General features: G+C 44.8%; 1 protein-coding gene across 6 annotated transcripts in view; it reads left to right on the top strand.

Moving 5' to 3' along the window:
* LOC110503343 (neurobeachin) overlaps positions 1 to 24,876 on the top strand; it is a 330,014-nt gene that overhangs the window by 133,318 nt on the left and 171,820 nt on the right. For all 6 annotated transcript variants that reach the window (XM_036961703.1, XM_036961702.1, XM_036961698.1 and 3 more), the window contains one exon: positions 7,407 to 7,573. In XM_036961703.1, the coding sequence (XP_036817598.1) occupies positions 7,407 to 7,573 (167 nt within the window). The remainder of the gene's footprint in view (positions 1 to 7,406; positions 7,574 to 24,876) is intronic.

Here is a 24,876-nt window from a genome sequence, read left to right as displayed (position 1 = left end):
GGTTGGTTAAGTCCAACACCAGCTGACTGAGAGGGCTCGTTTCTGGGCTCAGCTCTTGGGTTTGAAGTGCTTCTTTATTGCAGACTTGAATTTGGACTTGAATTTAGATGTAGCCAAAGTTTGAATGATCTTTTCTGTATTTTCATTACTCAAATCAAATCAAATCAAATTTTATTTGTCACATACACATGGTTAGCAGATGTTAATGCGAGTGTGGCGAAATGCTTGTGCTTCTAGTTCCGACAATGCAGTAATAACCAACAAGTAATCTAACTAGCAATTCCAAAACTACTGTCTTATACACAGTGTAAGGGGATAAAGAATATGTACATAAGGATATATGAATGAGTGATGGTACAGAGCAGCATAGGCAGGATACAGTAGACGGTATCGAGTACAGTATGTACATGAGGCAAGTATGTAAACAAAGTGGCATAGTTAAAGTGGCTAGTGATACATGTATTACATAAGGATGCAGTCGATGATATAGAGTACAGTATATACGTATGCATATGAGATGAATAATGTAGGGTAAGTAACATTATATAAGGTAGCATTGTTTAAAGTGGCTAGTGATATATTTAAATAATTTCCCATCAATTCCCATTATTAAAGTGGCTGGAGTTGAGTCAGAGTCAGTGTCAGTGTCAGTGTGTTGGCAGCAGCCACTCAATGTTAGTGGTGGCTGTTTAACAGTCTGATGGCCTTGAGATACAAGCTGTTTTTCAGTCTCTCGGTCCCAGCTTTGATGCACCTGTACTGACCTCGCCTTCTGGATGATAGCGGGGTGAACAGGCAGTGGCTCGGGTGGTTGATGTCCTTGATGATCTTTATGGCCTTCCTGTAACATCGGGTGGTGTAGGTGTCCTGGAGGGCAGGTAGTTTGCCCCCGGTGATGCGTTGTGCAGACCTCACTACCCTCTGGAGAGCCTTACGGTTGTGGGCGGAGCAGTTGCCGTACCAGGCGGTGAAACAGCCCGCCAGGATGCTCTCGATTGTGCATCTGTAGAAGTTTGTGAGTGCTTTTGGTGACAAACCGAATTTCTTCAGCCTCCTGAGGTTGAAGAGGCGCTGCTGCGCCTTCTTCACAATGCTGTCTGTGTGAGTGGACCAATTCAGTTTGTCTGTGATGTGTATGCCGAGGAACGTAAAACTTGCTACCCTCTCCACTACTGTTCCATCGATGTGGATAGGGGGGTGTTCCCTCTGCTGTTTCCTGAAGTCCACAATCATCTCCTTAGTTTTGTTGACGTTGAGTGTGAGGTTATTTTCCTGACACCACACTCCGAGGGCCCTCACCTCCTCCCTGTAGGCCGTCTCGTCGTTGTTGGTAATCAAGCCTACCACTGTTGTGTCGTCCGCAAACTTGATGATTGAGTTGGAGGCGTGCGTGGCCACGCAGTCGTGGGTGAACAGGGAGTACAGGAGAGGGCTCAGAACGCACCCTTGTGGGGCCCCAGTGTTGAGGATCAGCGGGGTGGAGATGTTGTTGCCTACCCTCACCACCTGGGGGCAGCCCATCAGGAAGTCCAGTACCCAGTTGCACAGGGCGGGGTCGAGACCCAGGGTCTCGAGCTTGATGACGAGCTTGGAGGGTACTATGGTGTTGAATGCCGAGCTGTAGTCGATGAACAGCATTCTCACATAGGCATTCCTCTTGTCCAGATGGATTAGGGTAGTGTGCATTGTGGTTGAGATTGCATCGTCTGTGGACCTATTTGGGCGGTAAGCAAATTGGAGTGGGTCTAGGGTGTCGGGTAGGGTGGAGGTGATATGGTCCTTGACTAGTCTCTCAAAGCACTTCATGATGACGGAAGTGAGTGCTACGGGGCGGTAGTCGTTTAGCTCAGTTACCTTAGCTTTCTTGGGAACAGGAACAATGGTGGCCCTCTTGAAGCATGTGGGAACAGCAGACTGGTATAGGGATTGATTGAATATGTCCGTAAACACACCGGCCAGCTGGTCTGCGCATGCTCTGAGGGCGCGGCTGGGGATGCCGTCTGGGCCTGCAGCCTTGCGAGGGTTAACACGTCTAAATGTCTTACTCACCTCGGCTGCAGTGAAGGAGAGTCCGCATGTTTTGGTTGCAGGCCGTGTCAGTGGCACTGTATTGTCCTCAAAGCGGGCAAAAAAGTTATTTAGTCTGCCTGGGAGCAGGACATCCTGGTCCGTGACTGGGCTGGATTTCTTCTTGTAGTCCGTGATTGACTGTAGACTCTGCCACATGCCTCTTGTGTCTGAGCCGTTGAATTGAGATTCTACTTTGTCTCTGTACTGACGCTTAGCTTGTTTGATAGCCTTGCGGAAGGAATAGCTGCACTGTTTGTATTCGGTCATGTTACCGGTCACCTTGCCCTGATTAAAAGCAGTGGTTCGCGCTTTCAGTTTCACGCGAATGCTGCCATCAATCCACGGTTTCTGGTTAGGGAATGTTTTAATCGTTGCTATGGGAACGACATCTTCAACGCACGTTCTAATGAACTCGCACACCGAATCAGCGTATTCGTCAATATTCTTATCTGACGCAATACGAAACATGTCCCAGTCCACGTGATGGAAGCAGTCTTGGAGTGTGGAGTCAGCTTGGTCGGACCAGCGTTGGACAGACCTCAGCGTGGGAGCCTCTTGTTTTAGTTTCTGTCTGTAGGCAGGGATCAACAAAATGGAGTCGTGGTCAGCTTTTCCGAAAGGAGGGCGGGGCAGGGCCTTATATGCGTCGCGGAAGTTAGAGTAACAATGATCCAAGGTTTTTACACCCCTGGTTGCGCAATCGATATGCTGATACAATTTAGGGAGTCTTGTTTTCAGATTAGCTTTGTTAAAATCCCCAGCTACAATGAATGCAGCCTCCGGATAAATGGATTCCAGTTTACAAAGAGTCAAATAAAGTTTGTTCAGAGCCATCGATGTGTCTGCTTGGGGGGGGATATATACGGCTGTGATTATAATCGAAGAGAATTATCTTGGTAGATAATGCGGTCTACATTTGATTGTGAGGAATTCTAAGTTGAGTTCCTGTATGTTTCTTTCATCACACCATGTCTCGTTAGCCATAAGGCATACGCCCCCGCCCCTCTTCTTACCAGAAAGATGTTTGTTTCTGTCGGCGCGATGCGTGGAGAAACCCGCTGGCTGCACCGCCTCCGATAGCGTCTCTCCAGTGAGCCATGTTTCCGTGAAGCAAAGAACGTTACAGTCTCTGATGTCCCTCTGGAATGCTACCCTTGCTCGGAATTCATCAACCTTGTTGTTAAGAGACTGGACATTGGCGAGAAGAATGCTAGGGAGTGGTGCACGATGTGCCCGTCTCCGGAGTCTGACCAGAAGACCGCCTCGTTTCCCTCTTTTTCAGAGTCGTTTTTTTGGGTCGCTGCATGGGATCCATTCCGTTGTCCTGGGTGAAAGGCAGAACACAGGATCCGCGTCGCGATAAACATATTCTTGGTCGTACTGATGGTGAGTTGACGCTGATCTTATATTCAGTAGTTCTTCTCGACTGTATGTAATGAAACCTAAGATGACCTGGTGTACTAATGTAAGAAATAACACGTAAAAAAACAAAACACTGCATAGTTTCCTAGGAACGCGAAGCGAGGCGGCCATCCCTGTCGGCGCCGGTACACTGCCGATTTTGCAAGTTTTCCTACTTACAAAGCATGTAGAGGTCTGTCATTTTTATCATAGGTACACTTCAACTGCGAGAGACGGAATCTAAAATAAAAATCCAGAAAATGACATTGTATGATTTTTAAGTAATTAATTAGCATTTTATTGCACGACATAAGTATTTGATCACCTACCAACCAGTAAGAATTCCGGCTCTCACAGACCTGTTAGTTTAAGAAGCCCTCCTGTTCTCCACTCATTACCTGTATTAACTGCACCTGTTTGAACTCGTTACCTGTATAAAAGACACCTGTCCACACACTCAATCACACAGACTCCAACCTCTCCACAATGGCCAAGACCAGAGAGCTGTGTAATGACATCAGGGATAAAATTGTAGACCTGCACGAGGCTGGGATGGGCTACAGGACAATAGGCAAGCAGCTTGGTGAGAAGGCAACAACTATTGGCGCAATCACCCTTTGTCTGGGAATCCATGCAAGATCTCACCTCGTGGGGCATCAATGATCATGAGGAAGGTGAGGGATTAGCCCAGAACTACATGGCAAGACCTGGTCAATGACCTGAAGACAGCTGGGACCACAGTCTCAAAGAAAACCATTAGTAACACACTACGCCGTCATGGATTAAAATCCTGCAGCGCATGCAAGGTCCCCCTGCTCAAGCCAGCACATGTCCAGGCCCGTCTGAAGTTTGCCAATGACCATCTGGATGATCCAGAGAAGGCATAGGAGAAGGTCATGTGATCTGATGAGACAAAAATAGAGCTTTTTGGTCTAAACTCCACTCGCCGTGTTTGGAGGAAGAAGGACACTGAGGGCTTCTTGCTGGGTCACAGGGACCGTTGGGGCCTGCTTTTCTCCATCTCCCTCCTTGACTTTTTCCCTCAGTTTCTGAGATGAGTTCAGCTTCTGCTTTTAGGGTAGCATATTCTCAATAAGCCTGTAGGCTTGAATCATTGCCTCGTATCAATACAGTTCCAATATTATATAAGTTTACTGTTTGATACGTGTTGCTCTGGTCAGCTTCTTCAAAAATGCTGATCTGACAACCTTGGCTGATGCCCCTCTTTTTTGAGAAAGGGAAATGGTTGCAAATAACCCTTTTCCATATGTGCCCTCGTTTGGTATTAAATATTACATTTGCTCTTGTTTTGCAACTGGTAAGATCTGCAAACAGGCATTCATGGTTCTGTCCCATCAACAAACCTTTGAAACTTTTCTCTGTTTGGATGTCTGGTGGGTTAACAATTGCTTCTTGTAATATTGTCTCTTGTGTCTTTAGAGGACTGTTTCACTTTGATCTCCTTTTTCTTCTGTCCTTATTTTTTCTTATTTTGTCTTTCTTTTCTTCTGTTAACTAGATATTCTTTGTTACCTAGCTAGCTTCTTCCAGGAGAGTCCCTAGCAACTGCTTAGAAACTGGTAAACAATTCAGCTAGCTAAGATAACTGTACAATTTTATGAAAAATAGTTACTTTTTCAAAAGCCTATCTTCTTTGTTTGTTGCATGTTTTGTTGTTTTCCGATGTACTTCACTCTAAAAACCATGTAAATTTCAATATTTGTAGGAGCAAATTTTTTCAGCAGCTTCTGCTCCGCAACTCTCTTTCTCTCTCTCTCTCTCTCTCTCTCTCTCTCTCTCTCTATCTCTGTCTCTCTCAGTCTCTCGGTCTCTCTCTCTCTCTGTCCCTCGGTCTCTCTCTCTCTCTCTCTCTCTCTCTCTCTCTGTCTCGGTCTCTCTCTCTCGGTCTCTCTGTCTCGGTCTCTCTCTCGGTCTCGGTCTCGGTCTCGGTCTCTCTCTCTCTCTCTCTCTCTCTCTCTCTGTCTCTCTCTGTCTCTCTCTGTCTCTCTGTCTCTATCTGTCTCTCTTGCTCTCTGTCTATCTCTGCTCTCTGTCTCTCTCTCTCTATCTGTCTCTCTCTCTCTCTCTCTCTCTCTCTCTATTTGTCTCTCTGTCTGTCTCTCTCTGTCTCTCTCGCTCTCTGTCGCTCTTTTCTCTCTGTCTGTCTCTGTCTCTCTCTCTCTGTCTCTGTCTCTCTCTCACAATGTTACTAGTCATATAGGAAGTGTTTTACCCAAGTACACAAACATGCACACACACGAACACACACACACAAATTCTCTTCTGCCCCCTCTGTTAGTAGCTTGTACATGTGAGGAGTGATGAGTTTCTTATCTTGGGGCAGCAGCCCTCCACAAGCAGCTGTTAGATATCCTGTAGTCCTCTGCTAGAGGCTCCTTGACCTGCTAGATCAACTGCCATGTCACCAGTAGCGAAGGAGGCTGCATTTCAAATGGCACCCTATTCCCTGTACAGTGCACTACTTCTGACCAGGGCGCATAGGGTGTCATTTGAGAAACACCCAGAGATTACCTGGCCCTCATCCCTCCTCTGGCCTCATCCATTCTGTCTGACAACTCTACACAGTCTACACATTTCATACAACACTGTTTTTACTACATTACCCCTCACAACCCCCTCCCCCTACCCTCCATTCCCAGACAGATAGACATTTTTACATTAGGTTGGTGTCAGGAGAGTCAGGGCAGCAGCCTCATATCCTGTGAAGTGATAAATAAGGTTTGATATTTGTCACAATGTCACATGGTAACGTGAGATGACAAGCAGAGATTGAGTTATCTGCCATTTGAAGAATATGTTGAGGTATAACATCTGACACAATTCAAATATAGTGCCGGAAATTCAATTAACTTCCAGCTTCTGTTAGCAAATTAGATTTAGTATATGAGCAGGAAGGAGCAGCCCCGGGGCGACGTAGCAAGACAATCTTATTTTAGCGAGGAGAAGATGAAGTCAGATCCTGATCGGCTCCTCTAGAATCTAGATTACCTTGAGATGCTGCCTGCAGGAGATCACTGTGTGCATCCCAAATGTCACCCTGATTCCCTATATAGTGCACTACTTTTTCCCAGAGCCATATGGGTCCTGGTTTAAAGTAGTGTACAATAAAGGGAATAGAGTGCCATTTGGTACTCAGGCACTGACTCCACTTCAACATCACACATCAACACACACCAGGTTTCAATCTATTGATGTCACACTGTTTGGTGATAATTTATGCATGTAGGCTACAGTACAGGCTACTTCTCTTTGTTATCCAACCTGCCCTTCATCCACTGTCACCGTTTAGTTTTATATAGGGACAGATTGTTTATTATGACCCCTATGTAAACAGATGACATTAAAGCTTTCTAAGGGACAAATTCCCCTCTTTTTCTCCATGTGAAACAAAAGACATTAGCAGACGGCGACAGTGTTTAAATGACTCTTCACTAACGTGGCCCCTGCTGATGTAGTGGAGCAGAGATTGGCTCTGTTAACCTTGACAGCACTGGCTATAATATCAACTCACACGTGCACACACACACGTGCACACACACACCCATAATATCCTCTGTGAATCTGTTGAATGGTTTTGGTTTCTTCTCCCTCAACACACGCTTAGCGTAGCTTCCTAGAAGGACTCGCACATTTTCACACAGTTTTAATCTAATCTCGCAGGATTGCAACCGAGGAAGGACATATTAATACAAAACATAACATAGCCATGCTAACACCAGACAGACAGTTGTATTTCACAGATGCCTTTCAAGACACTCAAGGACACCTTACCTTAAAAGTACATACAATCAGAGTGCAAGTAAAATCAAGTCCTGGTGATAGACCCTGCTCAGTTTTAGCATAATGTTAACACCTAACATTATGTTAGCATGGCTATGTTTATAATAAAATGGCTCCTTGTGTTCCCTCCATAGTCCAACTGTGCCCAGTACGCTGCTGATCGGAGGGAGGAGGAGAAGATGTGTGATCACCTGATCAGCGCTGCCAAACACAGAGACCATGTAACTGCCAACCAGCTCAAACAGAAGATCCTCAACATCCTCACCAATAAGCATGGAGCCTGGGGCAGCCTGGCACAGAGGTAAGACCTAGGGCTGAGGTATAGAGGTTGGGCTGAAGGATAGGCCTTGCTAGGGCTGGGGCTGAAGGATAGGCCTTGGGCTGGGGTATAGGGCTGGGGCTGAAGGATAGGCCTTGGTCTGGGGTATAGGGCTGGGGCTGAAAGATAGGCCTTGGTCTGGGGTATAGGGCTGGGGCTGAAGGATAGGCCTTGGGCTGGGGTATAGGGCTGGGGCTGAAGGATAGGCCTTGGGCTGGAATATAGGGCTGTGCTGTAGGGTTAGAGCAATGGCTGGGGTATATACTGTATATACTGTTTACATCCTCACCAACAAACACAGAGCTTGGAGCAGTCTGGCAGCCTGGCACAGAAGTGTGGACTGGGTCTGGTGAAAGGTTTAGGGCTGGGGCTACCTGGAGCTGGGCTGGCCCAAAGGTCAAGCTAAGACCAGGCTGGGTAACAGAACTTCCAGTATTCATTGTACTGTACAATTACCTGGTCTGTGAGCCACAGAATGCAGTGCTGGGAAGCATCAGGGACCAGGTCAACCAACTCAGTAAACAGTCAAAGGGACTGAATCCCCCTTGGGATCGACTGGTCACACAGACTGGGGGTGGGGTTTGGCGGGGGGGAGCGTTTGTGTGTGTATGAGAGAGGTGTGTATGTGTGTACTAGAAGGTGTGTGCATGTGTGGAGTGTCCTCTGGGCCTTTAAAACTACAGATCGTTGGAGCCTTAGCTCTGCTTCCCACCACACATACACACACACACTCAGTGGTTGAAGTGGGACAGTGCTGAATAGTGATGCTGAAACCACCCATCTGAGCAGTATCCATTTGTCCAACTAGGTGGGAAATCCTCTAAGGGTTCCAAAGTTGAATTAGGTGTTCCTCGTGGTTTGTGATTAGACCCCTACTACTATTCTCTCTATGTTTCCCCCTGGTAATGTCACGATGACATACAAGTTCATTGGGATGTTGATGCCATTGGCTATGATCTGTTCGGAAGCTTCTTAAAAAACAAGCTTTATATCAGGCAAGTCTGTTAGGTACAAATTCTGTATTTACAACAACGACCTGGCGAGTGGCAAGTGCAGCAAAGGTCCTGTCAAACCTTTCAAACCTGAAAGAACACTACTCTCACTGAAACCATAGCTTGACTTTCTTTATTGGATTTTGAAAACACAATACAAATGATTAAATATGTTCTCTACATACAGATGGCTAGCTATGTTCAGTAATGGGATGTTGTTTACCCAATATCGATAGAAAACTCATCTGGATCATATTTTGAGTGTTTTAAGAATTGTACTGTGTTTTCAGATGTTTTTATTGACAAAATACAATATACCTTCATTTAGTTTGTAAGGAGAATTCAATTGATTAATTGATTGATTGATTGATTGATTTAGGAGTGTTTTAAAGACTACTTGTACTCTGCATGGGTTTTGTGGCGTGTAGATTTAGTGATTTCGACATGCATCATCCCACCTGACAAACACAGCCCTGGAAACAGATGCACACTGACCATCATTGGACCATTCATCTACGGGTGCATCTGACTCCCAAATGGCACTCTTTTCCCTATATAGTGCATTACTTTTGAAAGAGGCCTATTTACCCATGCAGCTATACCTTACATAATGCACTACTTTTGTCCACTTTTAACCAGAATAGGTGACCAGAATATGGTGCCGTTTGGATTCAAACTATAGCACAGATTGAACTACAGTTGGAATTGTATTGTATTATAGATATCCTTACCTACAGTAGCAACTGAATGTATTACTTCAAATCAAATGTATTTATATAGCCCTTCGTACATCAGCTGATATCTCAAAGTGCTGTACAGAAACCCAGCCTAAAACCCCAAACAGCAAGCAATGCAGGTGTAGAAGCACGGTGGCTAGGAAAAACTCCCTAGAAAGGCCAAAACCTAGGAAGAAACCTAGAGAGGAACCAGGCTATGTGGGGTGGCCAGTCCTCTTCTGGCTGTGCCAGGTGGAGATTATAACAGAACATGGCCAAGATGTTCAAATGTTCATAAATGACCAGCATGGTCAAATAATAATAATCACAGGCAGAACAGTTGAAACTGGAGCAGCAGCACGGCCAGGTGGACTGGGGAGAGAAGGGAGTCATCATGTCAGGTAGTCCTGAGGCATGGTCCTAGGGCTCAGGTCCTCCGAGAGAGAGAGAAAGAAAGAGAGAAAGAGAGAATTAGAGAGAGCATACTTAAATTCATACAGGACACCGGATAGGACAGGAGAAGTACTCCAGATATAACAAACTGACCCTAGCCCCCCGACACATAAACTACTGCAGCATAAATACTGGAGGCTGAGACAGGAGGGGTCAGGAGACACTGTGGCCCCATTCGATGACACCCCCGGACAGGGCCAAACAGGAAAGATATAACCCCACCCACTTTGCCAAAGCACAGCCCCCACACCACTAGAGGGATATCTTCAACCACCAACTTACCAACCTGAGACAAGGCTGAGTATAGCCCACGAAGATCTCCGCCACGGCACAACCCAAGGGGGGGGGGCGCCAACCCAGACAGGAAGATCACATCAGTGACTCAACTCACTCAAGTGACGCAACCCACTCTAGGGACGGTATGAACGAGCCCTAGTAAGCCAGTGACTCAGCCCCTGTAATAGGGTTAGAGGCAGAGAATCCCAGTGGAAAGAGTGGAACCGGCCAGGCAGAGACAGCAAGGGCGGTTCGTTGCTCCAGAGCCTTTCCGTTCACCTTCACACTCCTGGGCCAGACTACACTCAATCATATGACCCACTGAAGAAGTGAGTCTTCAGTAAAGACTTAAAGGTTGAGACCGAGTTTGCGTCTCGCACATGGGTAGGCAGACCATTCTATAAAAATTGAGCTCTGTAGGAGAAAGCCCTGCTTCCAGCTGTTTGCTTAGAAATTCTAGGGACAATTAGGAGGCCTGCGTCTTGTGACCGTAGCGTACGTGTAGGTATGTACGGCTGGACCAAATCAGAGAGATCGGTAGGAGCAAGCCCATGTAATGCTTTGTAGGTTAGCAGTAAAACCTTGAAATCAGCCCTTGCCTTGACAGGAAGCCAGTGTAGGGAGTCTAGAACTGGAGTAATATGATCAAATTTGTTGGTTCTAGTCAGGATTCTAGCAGCCGTATTTAGCACTAACTGAAGTTTATTTAGTGCTTTATCTGGGTAGCCGGAAAGTAGAGCATTGCAGTAGTCTAACCTAGAAGTGACAAAAGCATGGATTAATTTTTCTGCATCATTTTTGGACAGAAAGTTTCAGATTTTTGCAATGTTACGTAGATGGAAAAAGCTGTCCTTGAAACAGTCTTGATATGTTCTTCAAAAGAGAGATCAGGGTCCAGAGTAACGCCGAGTTCCTTCACAGTTTTATTTGAGACGACTGTACAACCATTAAGATTAATTGTCAGATTCAACAGAAGATCTCTTTGTTTCTTGGGACCTAGAACAAGCATCTCTGTTTTGTCCAAGTTTAAAAGTAGAAAGTTTTCAGCCATCCACTTCCTTATGTCTGAAACACATGGTTCTTGCGAGGGCAATTTTGGGGCTTCACCATGTTTCATTGAAATGTACAGCTGTGTGTCATCCGCATAGCAGTGAAAGTTAACATTATGTTTTCGAATGACATCCCCAAGAGGTAAAATATATAGTGAAAACAATAGTGGTCCTAAAACGGAACCTTGAGGAACACCTAAATGTACAGTTAATTTGTCAGAGGACAAACCATTCACAGAGACAAACTGATATCTTTCTGACAGATAAGATCTAAACCAGGCCAGAACTTGTCCTTCACCAACTTACCAAATGTTTGATCATTGTGTATATATTTCAGCATATTCTACGGTATGTTTGATCATATGCAGTTCTGATTGAGAAATTCATAAAACAGACCAACAGTAGTATAAGTAAAGTACCCATGGAAAAACATATAAGAATGAAATGTGGGCTGCTACTGTAGATTTACGTATTCAAATATTTATAGAATTTATCTCCAGGGATAGCATTAGTATTGGAACAAAAGGTTGCTGAGAGGGGGAGCATTGTAAATTATACTGAAAAACTTCAAACAAAATCCCATTTAATGGTGACCTGCTGGAGAAGAAAAATGCTGCAATATGTTCATGAGCTCAGGGCAGTGTAGCAGCTCAGCCTTATTCAATGCTACATTAACTTTCCCATTTATGCTGCTCTTGTAAAATAGAAAGCCCTCCAGCATTCTGAGGGGGCTGTGTGTGTGTGTGTGTGTGTGTGTGTGTGTGTGTGTGTGTGTGTGTGTGTGTGTGTGTGTGTGTGTGTGTGTGTGTGTGTGTGTGTGTGTGTGTGTGTGTGTGTGTGTGTGTGTGTGTGTGTGTGAATGCTTGCCTGCACAGAAATTGTTTTTCCTTTAACCTTAAGTTCTGCCTGGAGACTAGCCAGAGGATATTGATCATCTGTGTGGAACGTTTTATCAACAGAATTATATATTTAATATACTCAGCCAGGTGAAACTACTGCAGATGGCTATAGTGGACATTTTGTTGCAGGTTTTTACACAACTGTAATATTTTGAATTAGTAACATAATGCATTTTCAGATGTGTTCAGAAGCCATTATGACATCTGATCGTTACACTGTGTGACAAGGAGACACTGCACACGAATGGAAAGCCAATGGCTACATCCCAAATGGTACCCTATTCACTATATTGGGCCCATTTAGCTCTGGTCAACATTTGTGCACTACATGGTGAATACATTCCATTTGGGATACATACAAAATCTCTCTGCGATCATATTACCTTTTATATGAATTAACTAGATACTCTCTGTTCATCATATATGCATAATCACTTTAACCATATCTACATGTACATACTACCTCAATCAGCCTGACCAACCGGTGTCTGTATGTAGCCTCGCTACTTTTATAGCCTTGCTACTGTATATAGCCTGTCTTTTTACTGTTGTTTTATTTCTTATTTCTACCTATTGTTCACCTAATACCTTTTTTTGCACTATTGGTTAGAGCCTGTAAGTAAGCATTTCACTGTAAGGTCTACCTACACCTGTTGTATTCGGCGCACGTGACAAATAAACTTTGATTTGATTTGAGATGAGCCCAGTAGGTGGTAGGGCTGTTTAAGGCAGTGTGACCAGCCCAGTAGGTGGTAGGGCTGTGTTAAGGTGTGTCACCAGCCCAGTAGGTGGTAGGGCTGTGTTAAGGTGTGTGATCAGCCCTGTAGGTAGTAGGGCTGTGTTAAGGTGTGTGACCAGCCCAGTAGGTAGTAGGGCTGTGTTAAGGCAGTGTGACCAGCCCAGTAGGTAGTAGGGCTGTGTTAAGGCAGTGTGACCAGCCCAGTAGGTGGTAGGGCTGTGTTAAGGTGTGTGATCAGCCCTGTAGGTAGTAGGGCTGTGTTAAGGCAGTGTGACCAGCCCAGTAGGTAGTAGGGCTGTGTTAAGGCAGTGTGACCAGCCCAGTAGGTGGTAGGGCTGTGTTAAGGTGTGTGATCAGCCCAGCAGGCTGTTGGATCATACTTTCTGCTTTTGCCCGATGATGAATGTGCTCTATATTGAGTTGACATCACAAAATCAATAGTGTTCAAATTGAAACAGTATAGGGTTGTATTGATCCGCTGTGCTAAATCAGAACGAGAAACCTTTGATGCAGCTCTGAGACAGCTCCCCTCCTCCTTCTCCACCCCTCCCCCTCTTTCCTTCTTCCTCCTCTCCTCCCTCTCTCTCCCTCATCCCATCACAGCACCCTATCAGTTTGAGCTTCACACTGATAAATCAAGTTGAAAATTGGATGTTAGAATTTTCTCCAGTGTGTGAGTGAGTGATTTTCTCTGGCCCATCGTCCCTCTGCTGTGACCCCCTGACCCCTGTCACTGGATTATAAAGTTCAGCGTTGTCAAGAGAAAGGAGACATCAAGGCAAGGCTGATGAATTCATTCTCGGATAATACACACCGCCTTTAACTACCAGTCTTAAACTATGATAATAACCATGCAAGTTTGTATTTATCTTCTTTAAGGGCTCCGCGTGTCGCAGCGGTCTAGAGGCGTCACTACAGACCCAGGCTGTATGACAGCGGTCTAAGGCACTGCATCTCAGTGCTAGAGACGTCACTACAGACCCAGACTGTATCACAGTGGTCTAAGGCACTGCATCTCAGTGCTAGAGACGTCACTACAGACCCAGACTGTATCACAGTGGTCTAAGGCACTGCATCTCAGTGCTAGAGGCGTCACTACAGACCCAGGCCGTATCACAGCGGTCTAAGGCACTGCATCTCAGTGCTAGAGACGTCACTACAGACCCAGGCCGTATCACAGCGGTCTAAGGCACTGCATCTCAGTGCTAGAGGCGTCACTACAGACCCAGGCCGTATCACAGCGGTCTAAGGCACTGCATCTCAGTGCTAGAGGCGTCACTACAGACCCAGGCCGTATCACAGCGGTCTAAGGCACTGCATCTCAGTGCTAGAGGCGTCACTACAGACCCAGGCTGTATCACAGTGGTCTAAGGCACTGCATCTCAGTGCTAGAGGCGTCACTACAGACCCAGGCTGTATCACAGCGGTCTAAGGCACTGCATCTCAGTGCTAGAGACGTCACTACAGACCCAGACTGTATCACAGTGGTCTAAGGCACTGCATCTCAGTGCTAGAGACGTCACTACAGACCCAGACTGTATCACAGTGGTCTAAGGCACTGCATCTCAGTGCTAGAGACGTCACTACAGACCCAGGCCGTATCACAGCGGTCTAAAGGCACTGCATCTCAGTGCTATAGACGTCACTACAGACACAGACTGTATCACAGTGGTCTAAAGCACTGCATCTCAGTGCTAGAGACGTCACTACAGACCCAGACTGTATCACAGTGGTCTAAGGCACTGCATCTCAGTGCTAGAGGTGTCACTACAGACCCAGGCTGTATCACAGCGGTCTAAGGCACTGCATCTCAGTGCTAGAGGTGTCACTACAGACCCAGGCTGTATCACAGCGGTCTAAAGGCACTGCATCTCAGTGCTAGAGACGTCACTACAGACCCAGACTGTATCACAGTGGTCTAAGGCACTGCATCTCAGTGCTAGAGGCGTCACTACAGACCCAGGCTGTATCACAGCGGTCTAAGGCACTGCATCTCAGTGCTAGAGGTGTCACTACAGACCCAGGCTGTATCACAGCGGTCTAAGGCACTGCATCTCAGTGCTAGAGGTGTCACTACAGACCCAGGCTGTATCACAGCGGTCTAAAGGCACTGCATCTCAGTGCTAGAGACGTCACTACAGACCCAGACTGTATCACAGTGGTCTAAGGCACTGCATCTCAGTGCTAGAGGCGTCACTACAGACCCAGGCCGTATCACAGCGGTCTAAGGCACTGCATCTCAGAGCTAGAGGTGTCACTACAGACCCAGGCTGTATCACAGCGGTCTAAGGCACTGCATCTCAGTGCTAGAGGTGTCACTACAGACCCAGAATGTATCACGGCGGTCTAAGGCACTCCATCTCAGTGCTAGAGGCGTCACTACAGACCCAGGCTGTATCACAGCGGTCTAAGGCACTGCATCTCAGTGCTAGAGGCGTCACTACAGACCCAGGCTGTATCACAGCGGTCTAAGGCACTGCATCTCAGTGCTAGAGACGTCACTACAGACCCAGAATGTATCACGGCGGTCTAAGGCACTCCATCTCAGTGCTAGAGGCGTCACTACAGACCCAGGCTGTATCACAGCGGTCTAAGGCACTGCATCTCAGTGCTAGAGGCGTCACTACAGACCCAGGCTGTATCACAGCGGTCTAAGGCACTGCATCTCAGTGCTAGAGACGACACCACAGACCCAGGCTGTATCACAGCGGTCTAAGGCACTGCATCTCAGTGCTAGAGACGTCACTACAGACCCAGGCTGTATCACAGCGGTCTAAGGCACTGCATCTCAGTGCTATAGACGACACCACAGACCCAGGCTGTATCACAGTGGTCTACGGCACTGCATCTCAGTGCTAGAGACGTCACTACAGACCCAGGCTGTATCACAGCGGTCTAAGGCACTGCATCTCAGTGCTAGAGGCGTCACTACAGACCCAGGCCGTATCACAGCGGTCTAAGGCACTGCATCTCAGTGCTAGAGGCGTCACTACAGACCCAGGCTGTATCACAGCGGTCTAAGGCACTGCATCTCAGTGCTAGAGTCGTAACTACAGACCCAGGCTGTATCACAGCGGTCTAAGGCCCTGCATCTCAGTGCTAGAGTCGTAACTACAGACCCAGGCCGTATCACAGCGGTCTAAGGCACTGCATCTCAGTGCTAGAGACGTCACTACAGACCCAGGCTGTATCACAGCGGTCTAAGGCACTGCATCTCAGTGCTAGAGTCGTAACTACAGACCCAGGCTGTATCACAGCGGTCTAAGGCACTGCATCTCAGTGCTAGAGGTGTCACTACAGACCCAGGCCGTATCACAGCGGTCTAAGGCACTGCATCTCAGTGCTAGAGTCGTAACTACAGACCCAGGCTGTATCACAGCGGTCTAAGGCACTGCATCTCAGTGCTAGAGACGTCACTACAGACCCAGGCTGTATCACAGCGGTCTAAGGCACTGCATCTCAGTGCTAGAGGTGTCACTACAGTCCCAGGCTGTATCACAGCGGTCTAAGGCACTGCATCTCAGTGCTAGAGACGTCACTACAGACCCAGGCTGTATCACAGCGGTCTAAGGCACTGCATCTCAGTGCTAGAGACGACACCACAGACCCAGGCTGTATCACAGCGGTCTAAGGCCCTGCATCTCAGTGCTAGAGACGTCACTACAGACCCAGGCTGTATCACAGCGGTCTAAGGCACTGCATCTCAGTGCTAGAGGCGTCACTACAGACCCAGGCTGTATCACAGCGGTCTAAGGCCCTGCATCTCAGTGCAAAGGCGTTATTCCATACCCCACCACGATCCCGGGCTGTATCATAACCGGACGTGATCGGGAGTCCCATAGAACTGCGCACAATTGGCCCAGCGTCGGCCAGGTTAGGGTTGACCGTCATTGTAAAATAAGAATTTGTTCTTAACTGACTTGCCAAGTAAAATAAAGGTTAAATAAAAAAATACATTTACACAAATGTTATACAAATTGGTATTTTCAATGACGGCAGTGGGTTAACTGCCTTGTTCAGAGGCAGAATGACAGATTTTTACCTTGTCAGCCCGGGATTCAATCTTGCAACCTTTCGGTTACTAGTCCAACGCTCTAACCACTAGGCTACCTGGCGCCCCACATTACAGATGGTTGGTTATTGATTACAGCTGCAGCCCGGCACTAGGCTCTGATACAACATCCATTATCATTAACTTCACTCAGCTCTGTGGTTTTAAGACATATTGTATGTGAGTAAATACACTACAGGACAAAAAGTATGTGGACACCTGCTCGTCAAACATCTCATTCCAAAATTCTGGGCATTAATATGGAGTTGGTACCTCCTTTGCTGCTGTAACAGCCTCCACTCTTTTGGGAAAGCTTTTCAGGCACTGATGTTGGGCGATTAGGCCTGACTCGGAGTCGGCGTTCCAATTCATCCCAAAGTTGTTCGATGGGGTTCAGATCAGGGCTCTGTGCAGGCCAGTCAAGTTCTTCCAGATGGTGAAGCGTGATTCATCACTCCAGAGAACGCGTTTTCCAGAGTCCAATGGCGACGAGCTTTCCACCATGCTTGTCATTGCGCATGGTGATCTTAGGCTTGTGTGCGGCTGCTCGGTAATAGAAAGCCATTTCATGAAGCGCCCAACGAACAGTTATTGTGCTGGCGTTGATTCCAGAGGCAGTTTGGAACTTGGTAGTGAGTGTTGCAACCGAGGACAGCAACGGGTGTGGCTGAAATAGCTGAATCCACTCATTTGAAGAGGCGTCCACATACTTTTGTGTGTATATATATATATATATATATATATATATATATATATATATATATATATATATATATACACACAAAAGTATAGTAGTATATATGTGTTGGCTTTGTTTTTATAGTTCTCATGAATTGGAAATCACATTTCACCCAATCACACCAACCTCTGATCTACCAGGATTCTGGGAACTATCTTTTGTCACATGCATTTATTCAAGTTTGATACTTACTAGGTTGCGTTGCCGAGTGAGAAGTCTGCATCTCCATTAACACCAAAGGCCTCCCTTGTCCACCACTCTCTTCATCCCAAATGGCACCCTATTCCCTATATAGTGCACTACCTTTGACCAGAACCCTATGGATCCTGGTAAAAAATATTACACTATAGGGAATAGGGTGCCATTTCAGACAGAAACCAGGCATTCCAATATGGCTATCTTAATAGGATGTAGAGCAGGTGGAAGGAGGCAGACAGACAGACAGACGGACGGGGGGACGGACAGACAGACAGACAGACAGACAGACAGACAGACAGACAGACAGGACGTCCTTTGTTTCAAGGTGTCACTGTTGACCCCAGCAGCTGACTAAACCCTCGTCCTGTCCCCCGTCCCCACCCCTGCTCTCCAGACCTTAACCCAACCTGACTGAGCTATCGATTGTCAACATTGTAACATTGCTCCTGTATAATTACTTTTTCAGTAGTGGAGGGAATGGAGGAGATAGCGGTGGCATATATTGATCCTGGTGAGGAGAGTGGAACGGGCGTTTCCCTTGACGAACAGAGTTTCATCTCTCTCTCTCTCTCTCTCTCTCTCTCTGATGAATGGCAATACTCTGCCTGTGGATAATAACTTAGTGATGGAATGGACCCTTCAGTCACTGGCTGCCTGGCTAAGCACTCCGCTGTCTCGCCTCGCCGGGTTATCCATTCTAATAGCAGCTCTGAAGAGCAGAGAGGAGAAGACGAGGGGAAGATAGGGAGAGAGGTAGATGAAGGTCTCTCTGGGTCCTGTGTGAAGGTATACGGAGGACCAGTGAATATGATCCTACTGGACATGATGGTTCATTTAGAAGATGAATGTGGCAGGAACCTTAACACAGCCTTGGTGATGTCTGTCCTCTATAACTATGTTTATTCAAGAGGGGAAACAACATATTTCATCATGGGGAGGTTAAAGAAATGAAGTTCCTTTGTTGTATCGCTCCTCTTTCTCGCCGCTCTCATTTGTTGTTGACCCACAGTACAGCAGCTCCTCCCTTGGGGCAGAGTTAACCTTGCAGCTTGATAATTACCTCTGAAGGGGAGCGTTCACACAATCATCAGTTAAAGGGGAGCAGAGAGAGAAGAGAGAGCTGGGAGGTGAGCCCCACCTCTGATGAAAGCTGGCAGGGAGTGAGGGGTTCAGACATACTAAAACGCTGCTGTAGACTGTAGTCTCACTGTTACTGACTGTAGTCTGACTGTTACTGACTGTAATCTGAATGTTACTGACTAATCTCACCGTTACTGACTGTAATCTCACAGTTGCTGACTGTATTGTCACAGTTACTGACTGTAGTCTCACTGTTACTGACTGTTAGTGACTAGTCTGACTGTCACTGACTGTTACTGACTGTAATCTCACAGTTGCTGACTGTATTGTCACAGTTACTGACTGTAGTCTCACTGTTACTGACTGTTAGTGACTAGTCTGACTGTCACTGACTGTTACTGACTGTAATCTCACAGTTGCTGACTGTATTGTCACAGTTACTGACTGTAGTCTCACTGTTACTGACTGTTAGTGACTAGTCTGACTGTCACTGACTGTTACTGACTGCCATTTACTAGTCTGACTGTTATTGATTTACTGACTAATCTCACAGTCACTGACTGTAATCTCACAGTTACTGACTGTAGTCTCACTGTTACTGACTGTTACTGACTAGTCTGACTGTCACTGACTGTTACTGACTGTCACTGACTAGTCTGACTGTTATTGATTTACTGACTAGTTTGACTGTTACTGACTATTCTGACTGTTACTGACTGTAATCTCACTGTTACTGACTGTTACTGACTGTTATTGACTAGTCTGACTGTTACTTACTGTCATATCATTGTTACTGACTGTAATCTCATTGTTACTGACTGTAATCTCATTGTTACTGACTGTAATCTCATTGTTACTGACTGTCACTGACTAGTCTGACTGTTACTGACTGTAATCTCATTGTTACTGACTTTTACTGACTATAATCTCACTGTTACTGACTGTAATCTCATTGTTACTGACTGTAATCTCACTGTTACTGACTGTAATCTCATTGTTACTGACTGTAGTCTCACTGTTACTGACTGTCACTGACTAGTCTGACTGTTACTGACTGTTATTGCTGGTAGTCTTACTCTTTATACGTTGCTATGCATTCATTACACAAATTATCTTATTTCTGATGTACTGTCAGTCTTTTTTTCTGAATTTACACTTTACTTTGAAAAATGAAACTTGATACACCATCCATGGCCATATGGTTGCCAGTTGCTTCGTGTTGATGTGCAGTTTTATTTAGCTGAGTCTGTCTTTTGATATAGAACAATGTGTCACCATTGTGATCAAAGCCAGTCAGTGATATAGTACACTGATTGACAGACATTTTGTTTTCAGCCTTTCTTCGTCAATTAGATGGCTGAATGTCTTTTTATACATTACCGGTTGAAACCTGTCTATCCGTAGGGATCCATCGACTATGCTGCCTGTTTTGGGAGATGTTTGAAAGCTGATGTTGAATGTTTCTGTATTTAATATATGTATAAAAAGATATATATATATATATAATACTGCACTGTATTTTAGTGATGTGATAGGTTTCAGAAGGATTATCATTTGGTAAATGATTTGTTTATAGCGAGACCATCAAGAAGTACTTTCTAGGCTTGCAAAATTCTGGTAACCAAGTTAGAAAATTCCCGGAATCACAAGGGAATACGCAGGAAATCCAGCATCCTCCGACGAGTATTTCTAGAAAGCCTGAGAATTTGGAGGAAATTACTCGAATTTTGCAACCCTAGTATTTCCATGCTTACATTTCAGAACATGGTTGGCATGTCCCCAGAGCAGAATGGTTTAGTGTGTCATGGTAATACTGACCAGTGTATCATGTTAACAGTGACCCTAGTCTAGACCATAAACCATAGACAATGAATATAGCTTCCTCTCATTGGTAAATGGACAGAGTGTGGATGGAGGAGAGAAGAAAGGACATTTGTTCTCAGAAGGACTTAATCTGAGAGCTCTGGAGTGTGTTTAGTGTCAGAGTCACACAGGGCACGGGGTTCAGGGTGCAGGGTGTGAGGCCAGGGCTCGGGGTGCAGGGCAGGGTACCCACTTCACAGAACAAGGGGTGAGTGGTAAGACACTCACCAGTCCTGCCTCTTTAAAATGACGAGTCACTGATTTGCTGCTATTTATTATAATTATCCCCCATTTACGTCTCAAATAGAAGCATTTAAAGAGAATATAATGGTGTTTTATTGAATCTTTCATTCCTTTTCTTTCTAATCTCTCACAATAGTCCTCTCTGTCAGGAGAAACTGGCTGATGCTGAAACCAGTATAGTTTTGTTCTAACTAAAACATGGATAGTGTTGTCCGAACTTAAACATGAGTAGCTCTGCTCCATCTGAAACATGGTTACTTCTGCTCCATCTGAAACATGGTTACTTCTGTTCCATCTGAAACATGGTTACTTCTGTTCCATCTGAAACATGGTTACTTCTGCTCCATCTGAAACATGGTTACTTCTGTTCCATCTGAAACATGGTTACTTCTGTTCCATCTGAAACATGGTTACTTCTGCTCCATCTGAAACATGGTTACTTCTGTTCCATCTGAAACATGGTTACTTCTGCTCCATCTGAAACATGGTTACTTCTGTTCCATCTGAAACATGGTTACTTCTGTTCCATCTGAAACATGGTTACTTCTGCTCCATCTGAAACATGGTTACTTCTGTTCCATCTGAAACATGGTTACTTCTGCTCCATCTGAAACATGGTTACTTCTGTTCCATCTGAAACATGGTTACTTCTGTTCCATCTGAAACATGGTTACTTCTGCTCCATCTGAAACATGGTTACTTCTGTTCCATCTGAAACATGGTTACTTCTGCTCCATCTGAAACATGGTTACTTCTGTTCCATCTGAAACATGGTTACTTCTGTTCCATCTGAAACATGGTTACTTCTGCTCCATCTGAAACATGGTTACTTCTGTTCCATCTGAAACATGGTTACTTCTGTTCCATCTGAAACATGGTTACTTCTGTTCCATCTGAAACATGGTTACTTCTGTTCCATCTGAAACATGGTTACTTCTGTTCCATCTGAAACATGGTTACTTCTGTTCCATCTGAAACATGGTTACTTCTGTTCCATCTGAAACATGGTTACTTCTGTTCCATCTGAAACATGGTTACTTCTGTTCCATCTGAAACATGGTTACTTCTGTTCCATCTGAAACATGGTTACTTCTGCTCCATCTGAAACATGGTTACTTCTGTTCCATCTGAAACATGGTTACTTCTGCTCCATCTGAAACATGGTTACTTCTGTTCCATCTGAAACATGGTTACTTCTGTTCCATCTGAAACATGGTTACTTCTGCTCCATCTGAAACATGGTTACTTCTGTTCCATCTGAAACATGGTTACTTCTGCTCCATCTGAAACATGGTTACTTCTGTTCCATCTGAAACATGGTTACTTCTGTTCCATCTGAAACATGGTTACTTCTGTTCTAATTTAAACTTGTATACTTCTGTTCTATCTGAATGATCGTCCCTCCAGAGGGTTACGCTTCATTTAGAACTATCTGTGTTACCTCATTAGAAATAAACATGTTGAAAATAAACATCAGAACCATGGTCCAGTTTACCGCCATGTTTGAAGAACACTCTGGAGTAAACACTCTTCACTGGGTCTTTGACAATGTGGTCAGCTGTAATGGTTTGTTGATATTGTAGTTTGTTGATATAATGGTTTGTTGTGTTTCTAACAGAGATATGACCTTGATGGGGTCCAGCATACAACAGCCTAGTGCTACTGATTGCATATGTCTCAAATGGCACCCTGTACCCTATATAGTGCACTACTTTTGACCAGGGCCCATAGCCTCAGTCTGGATATAGGCAGTTCTTAAGTAGTTATTGTAGCTGCACTTTGACAGACAGTGTTTTTAGTAGTTATTGTAGCTCCACTTTGACAGACAGTGTTTTTAGTAGTTATTGTAGCTGCACTTTGACAGACAGTGTTGTAGGTAGTTATTGTAGCTGCACTTTGACAGACAGTGTTGTAAGTAGTTATTGTAGCTCCACTTGGACAGACAGTGTTGTAAGTAGTTATTGTAGCTGCACTTTGACAGACAGTGTTGTAAGTAGTTATTGTAGCTCCACTTTGACAGACAGTGTTGTAAGTAGTTATTGTAGCTGCACTTTGACAGACAGTGTTTTAAGTAGTTATTGTAGCTCCACTTTGACAGACAGTGTTTTAAGTAGTTATTGTAGCTGCACTTTGACAGACAGTGTTTTTAGTAGTTATTGTAGCTCCACTTTGACAGACAGTGTTTTTAGTAGTTATTGTAGCTGCACTTCGACAGACAGTGTTTTTAGTAGTTATTGTAGCTCCACTTTGACAGACAGTGTTGTAAGTAGTTATTGTAGCCACACTTTGACAGACAGTGTTTTTAGTAGTTATTGTAGCTCCACTTTGACAGACAGTGTTGTAAGTAGTTATTGTAGCCACACTTTGACAGACAGTGTTGTAAGTAGTTATTGTAGCTCCACTTTGACAGACAGTGTTGTAAGTAGTTATTGTAGCCACACTTTGACAGACAGTGTTTTTAGTAGTTATTGTAGCTCCACTTTGACAGACAGTGTTGTAAGTAGTTATTGTAGCTCCACTTTGACAGACAGTGTTGTAAGTAGTTATTGTAGCCACACTTTGACAGACAGTGTTGTAAGTAGTTATTGTAGCTCCACTTTGACAGACAGTGTTTTTAGTAGTTATTGTAGCTGCACTTTGACAGACAGTGTTTTTAGTAGTTATTGTAGCTCCACTTTGACAGACAGTGTTGTAAGTAGTTATTGTAGCTCCACTTTGACAGACAGTGTTGTAAGTAGTTATTGTAGCCACACTTTGACAGACAGTGTTGTAAGTAGTTATTGTAGCCACACTTTGACAGACAGTGTTTTTAGTAGTTATTGTAGCTCCACTTTGACAGACAGTGTTGTAAGTAGTTATTGTAGCTCCACTTTGACAGACAGTGTTGTAAGTAGTTATTGTAGCCACACTTTGACAGACAGTGTTGTAAGTAGTTATTGTAGCTGCACTTTGACAGACAGTGTTTTTAGTAGTTATTGTAGCCACACTTTGACAGACAGTGTTGTAAGTAGTTATTGTAGCTCCACTTTGACAGACAGTGTTGTAAGTAGTTATTGTAGCCACACTTTGACAGACAGTGTTTTTAGTAGTTATTGTAGCTCCACTTTGACAGACAGTGTTGTAAGTAGTTATTGTAGCCACACTTTGACAGACAGTGTTGTAAGTAGTTATTGTAGCTCCACTTTGACAGACAGTGTTTTTAGTAGTTATTGTAGCTGCACTTTGACAGACAGTGTTTTTAGTAGTTATTGTAGCTGCACTTTGACAGACAGTGTTGTAAGTAGTTATTGTAGCCGCACTTTGACAGACAGTGTTGTAAGTAGTTATTGTAGCTCCACTTTGACAGACAGTGTTGTAAGTAGTTATTGTAGCTGCACTTTGACAGACAGTGTTGTAAGTAGTTATTGTAGCTCCACTTTGACAGACAGTGTTGTAAGTAGTTATTGTAGCTGCACTTTGACAGACAGTGTTGTAAGTAGTTATTGTAGCTGCACTTCGACAGACAGTGTTTTTAGTAGTTATTGTAGCTCCACTTTGACAGACAGTGTTTTTAGTAGTTATTGTAGCTGCACTTTGACAGACAGTGTTTTTAGTAGTTATTGTAGCTCCACTTTGACAGACAGTGTTGTAAGTAGTTATTGTAGCTCCACTTTGACAGACAGTGTTTTTAGTAGTTATTGTAGCTGCACTTTGACAGACAGTGTTGTAAGTAGTTATTGTAGCTCCACTTTGACAGACAGTGTTTTTAGTAGTTATTGTAGCTGCACTTTGACAGACAGTGTTGTAGGTAGTTATTGTAGCTGCACTTTGACAGACAGTGTTTTTAGTAGTTATTGTAGCTGCACTTTGACAGACAGTGTTTTTAGTAGTTATTGTAGCTGCACTTTGACAGACAGTGTTGTAGGTAGTTATTGTAGCTCCACTTTGACAGACAGTGTTTTTAGTAGTTATTGTAGCTGCACTTTGACAGACAGTGTTTTTAGTAGT

Source organism: Oncorhynchus mykiss, chromosome 24, assembly GCF_013265735.2.
Source record: "Oncorhynchus mykiss isolate Arlee chromosome 24, USDA_OmykA_1.1, whole genome shotgun sequence".
Classification (NCBI taxonomy): domain Eukaryota; kingdom Metazoa; phylum Chordata; class Actinopteri; order Salmoniformes; family Salmonidae; genus Oncorhynchus; species Oncorhynchus mykiss.
Note: the sequence above shows the minus strand (reverse complement) of the source record. Positions and strands in the feature narration are given on the sequence as shown.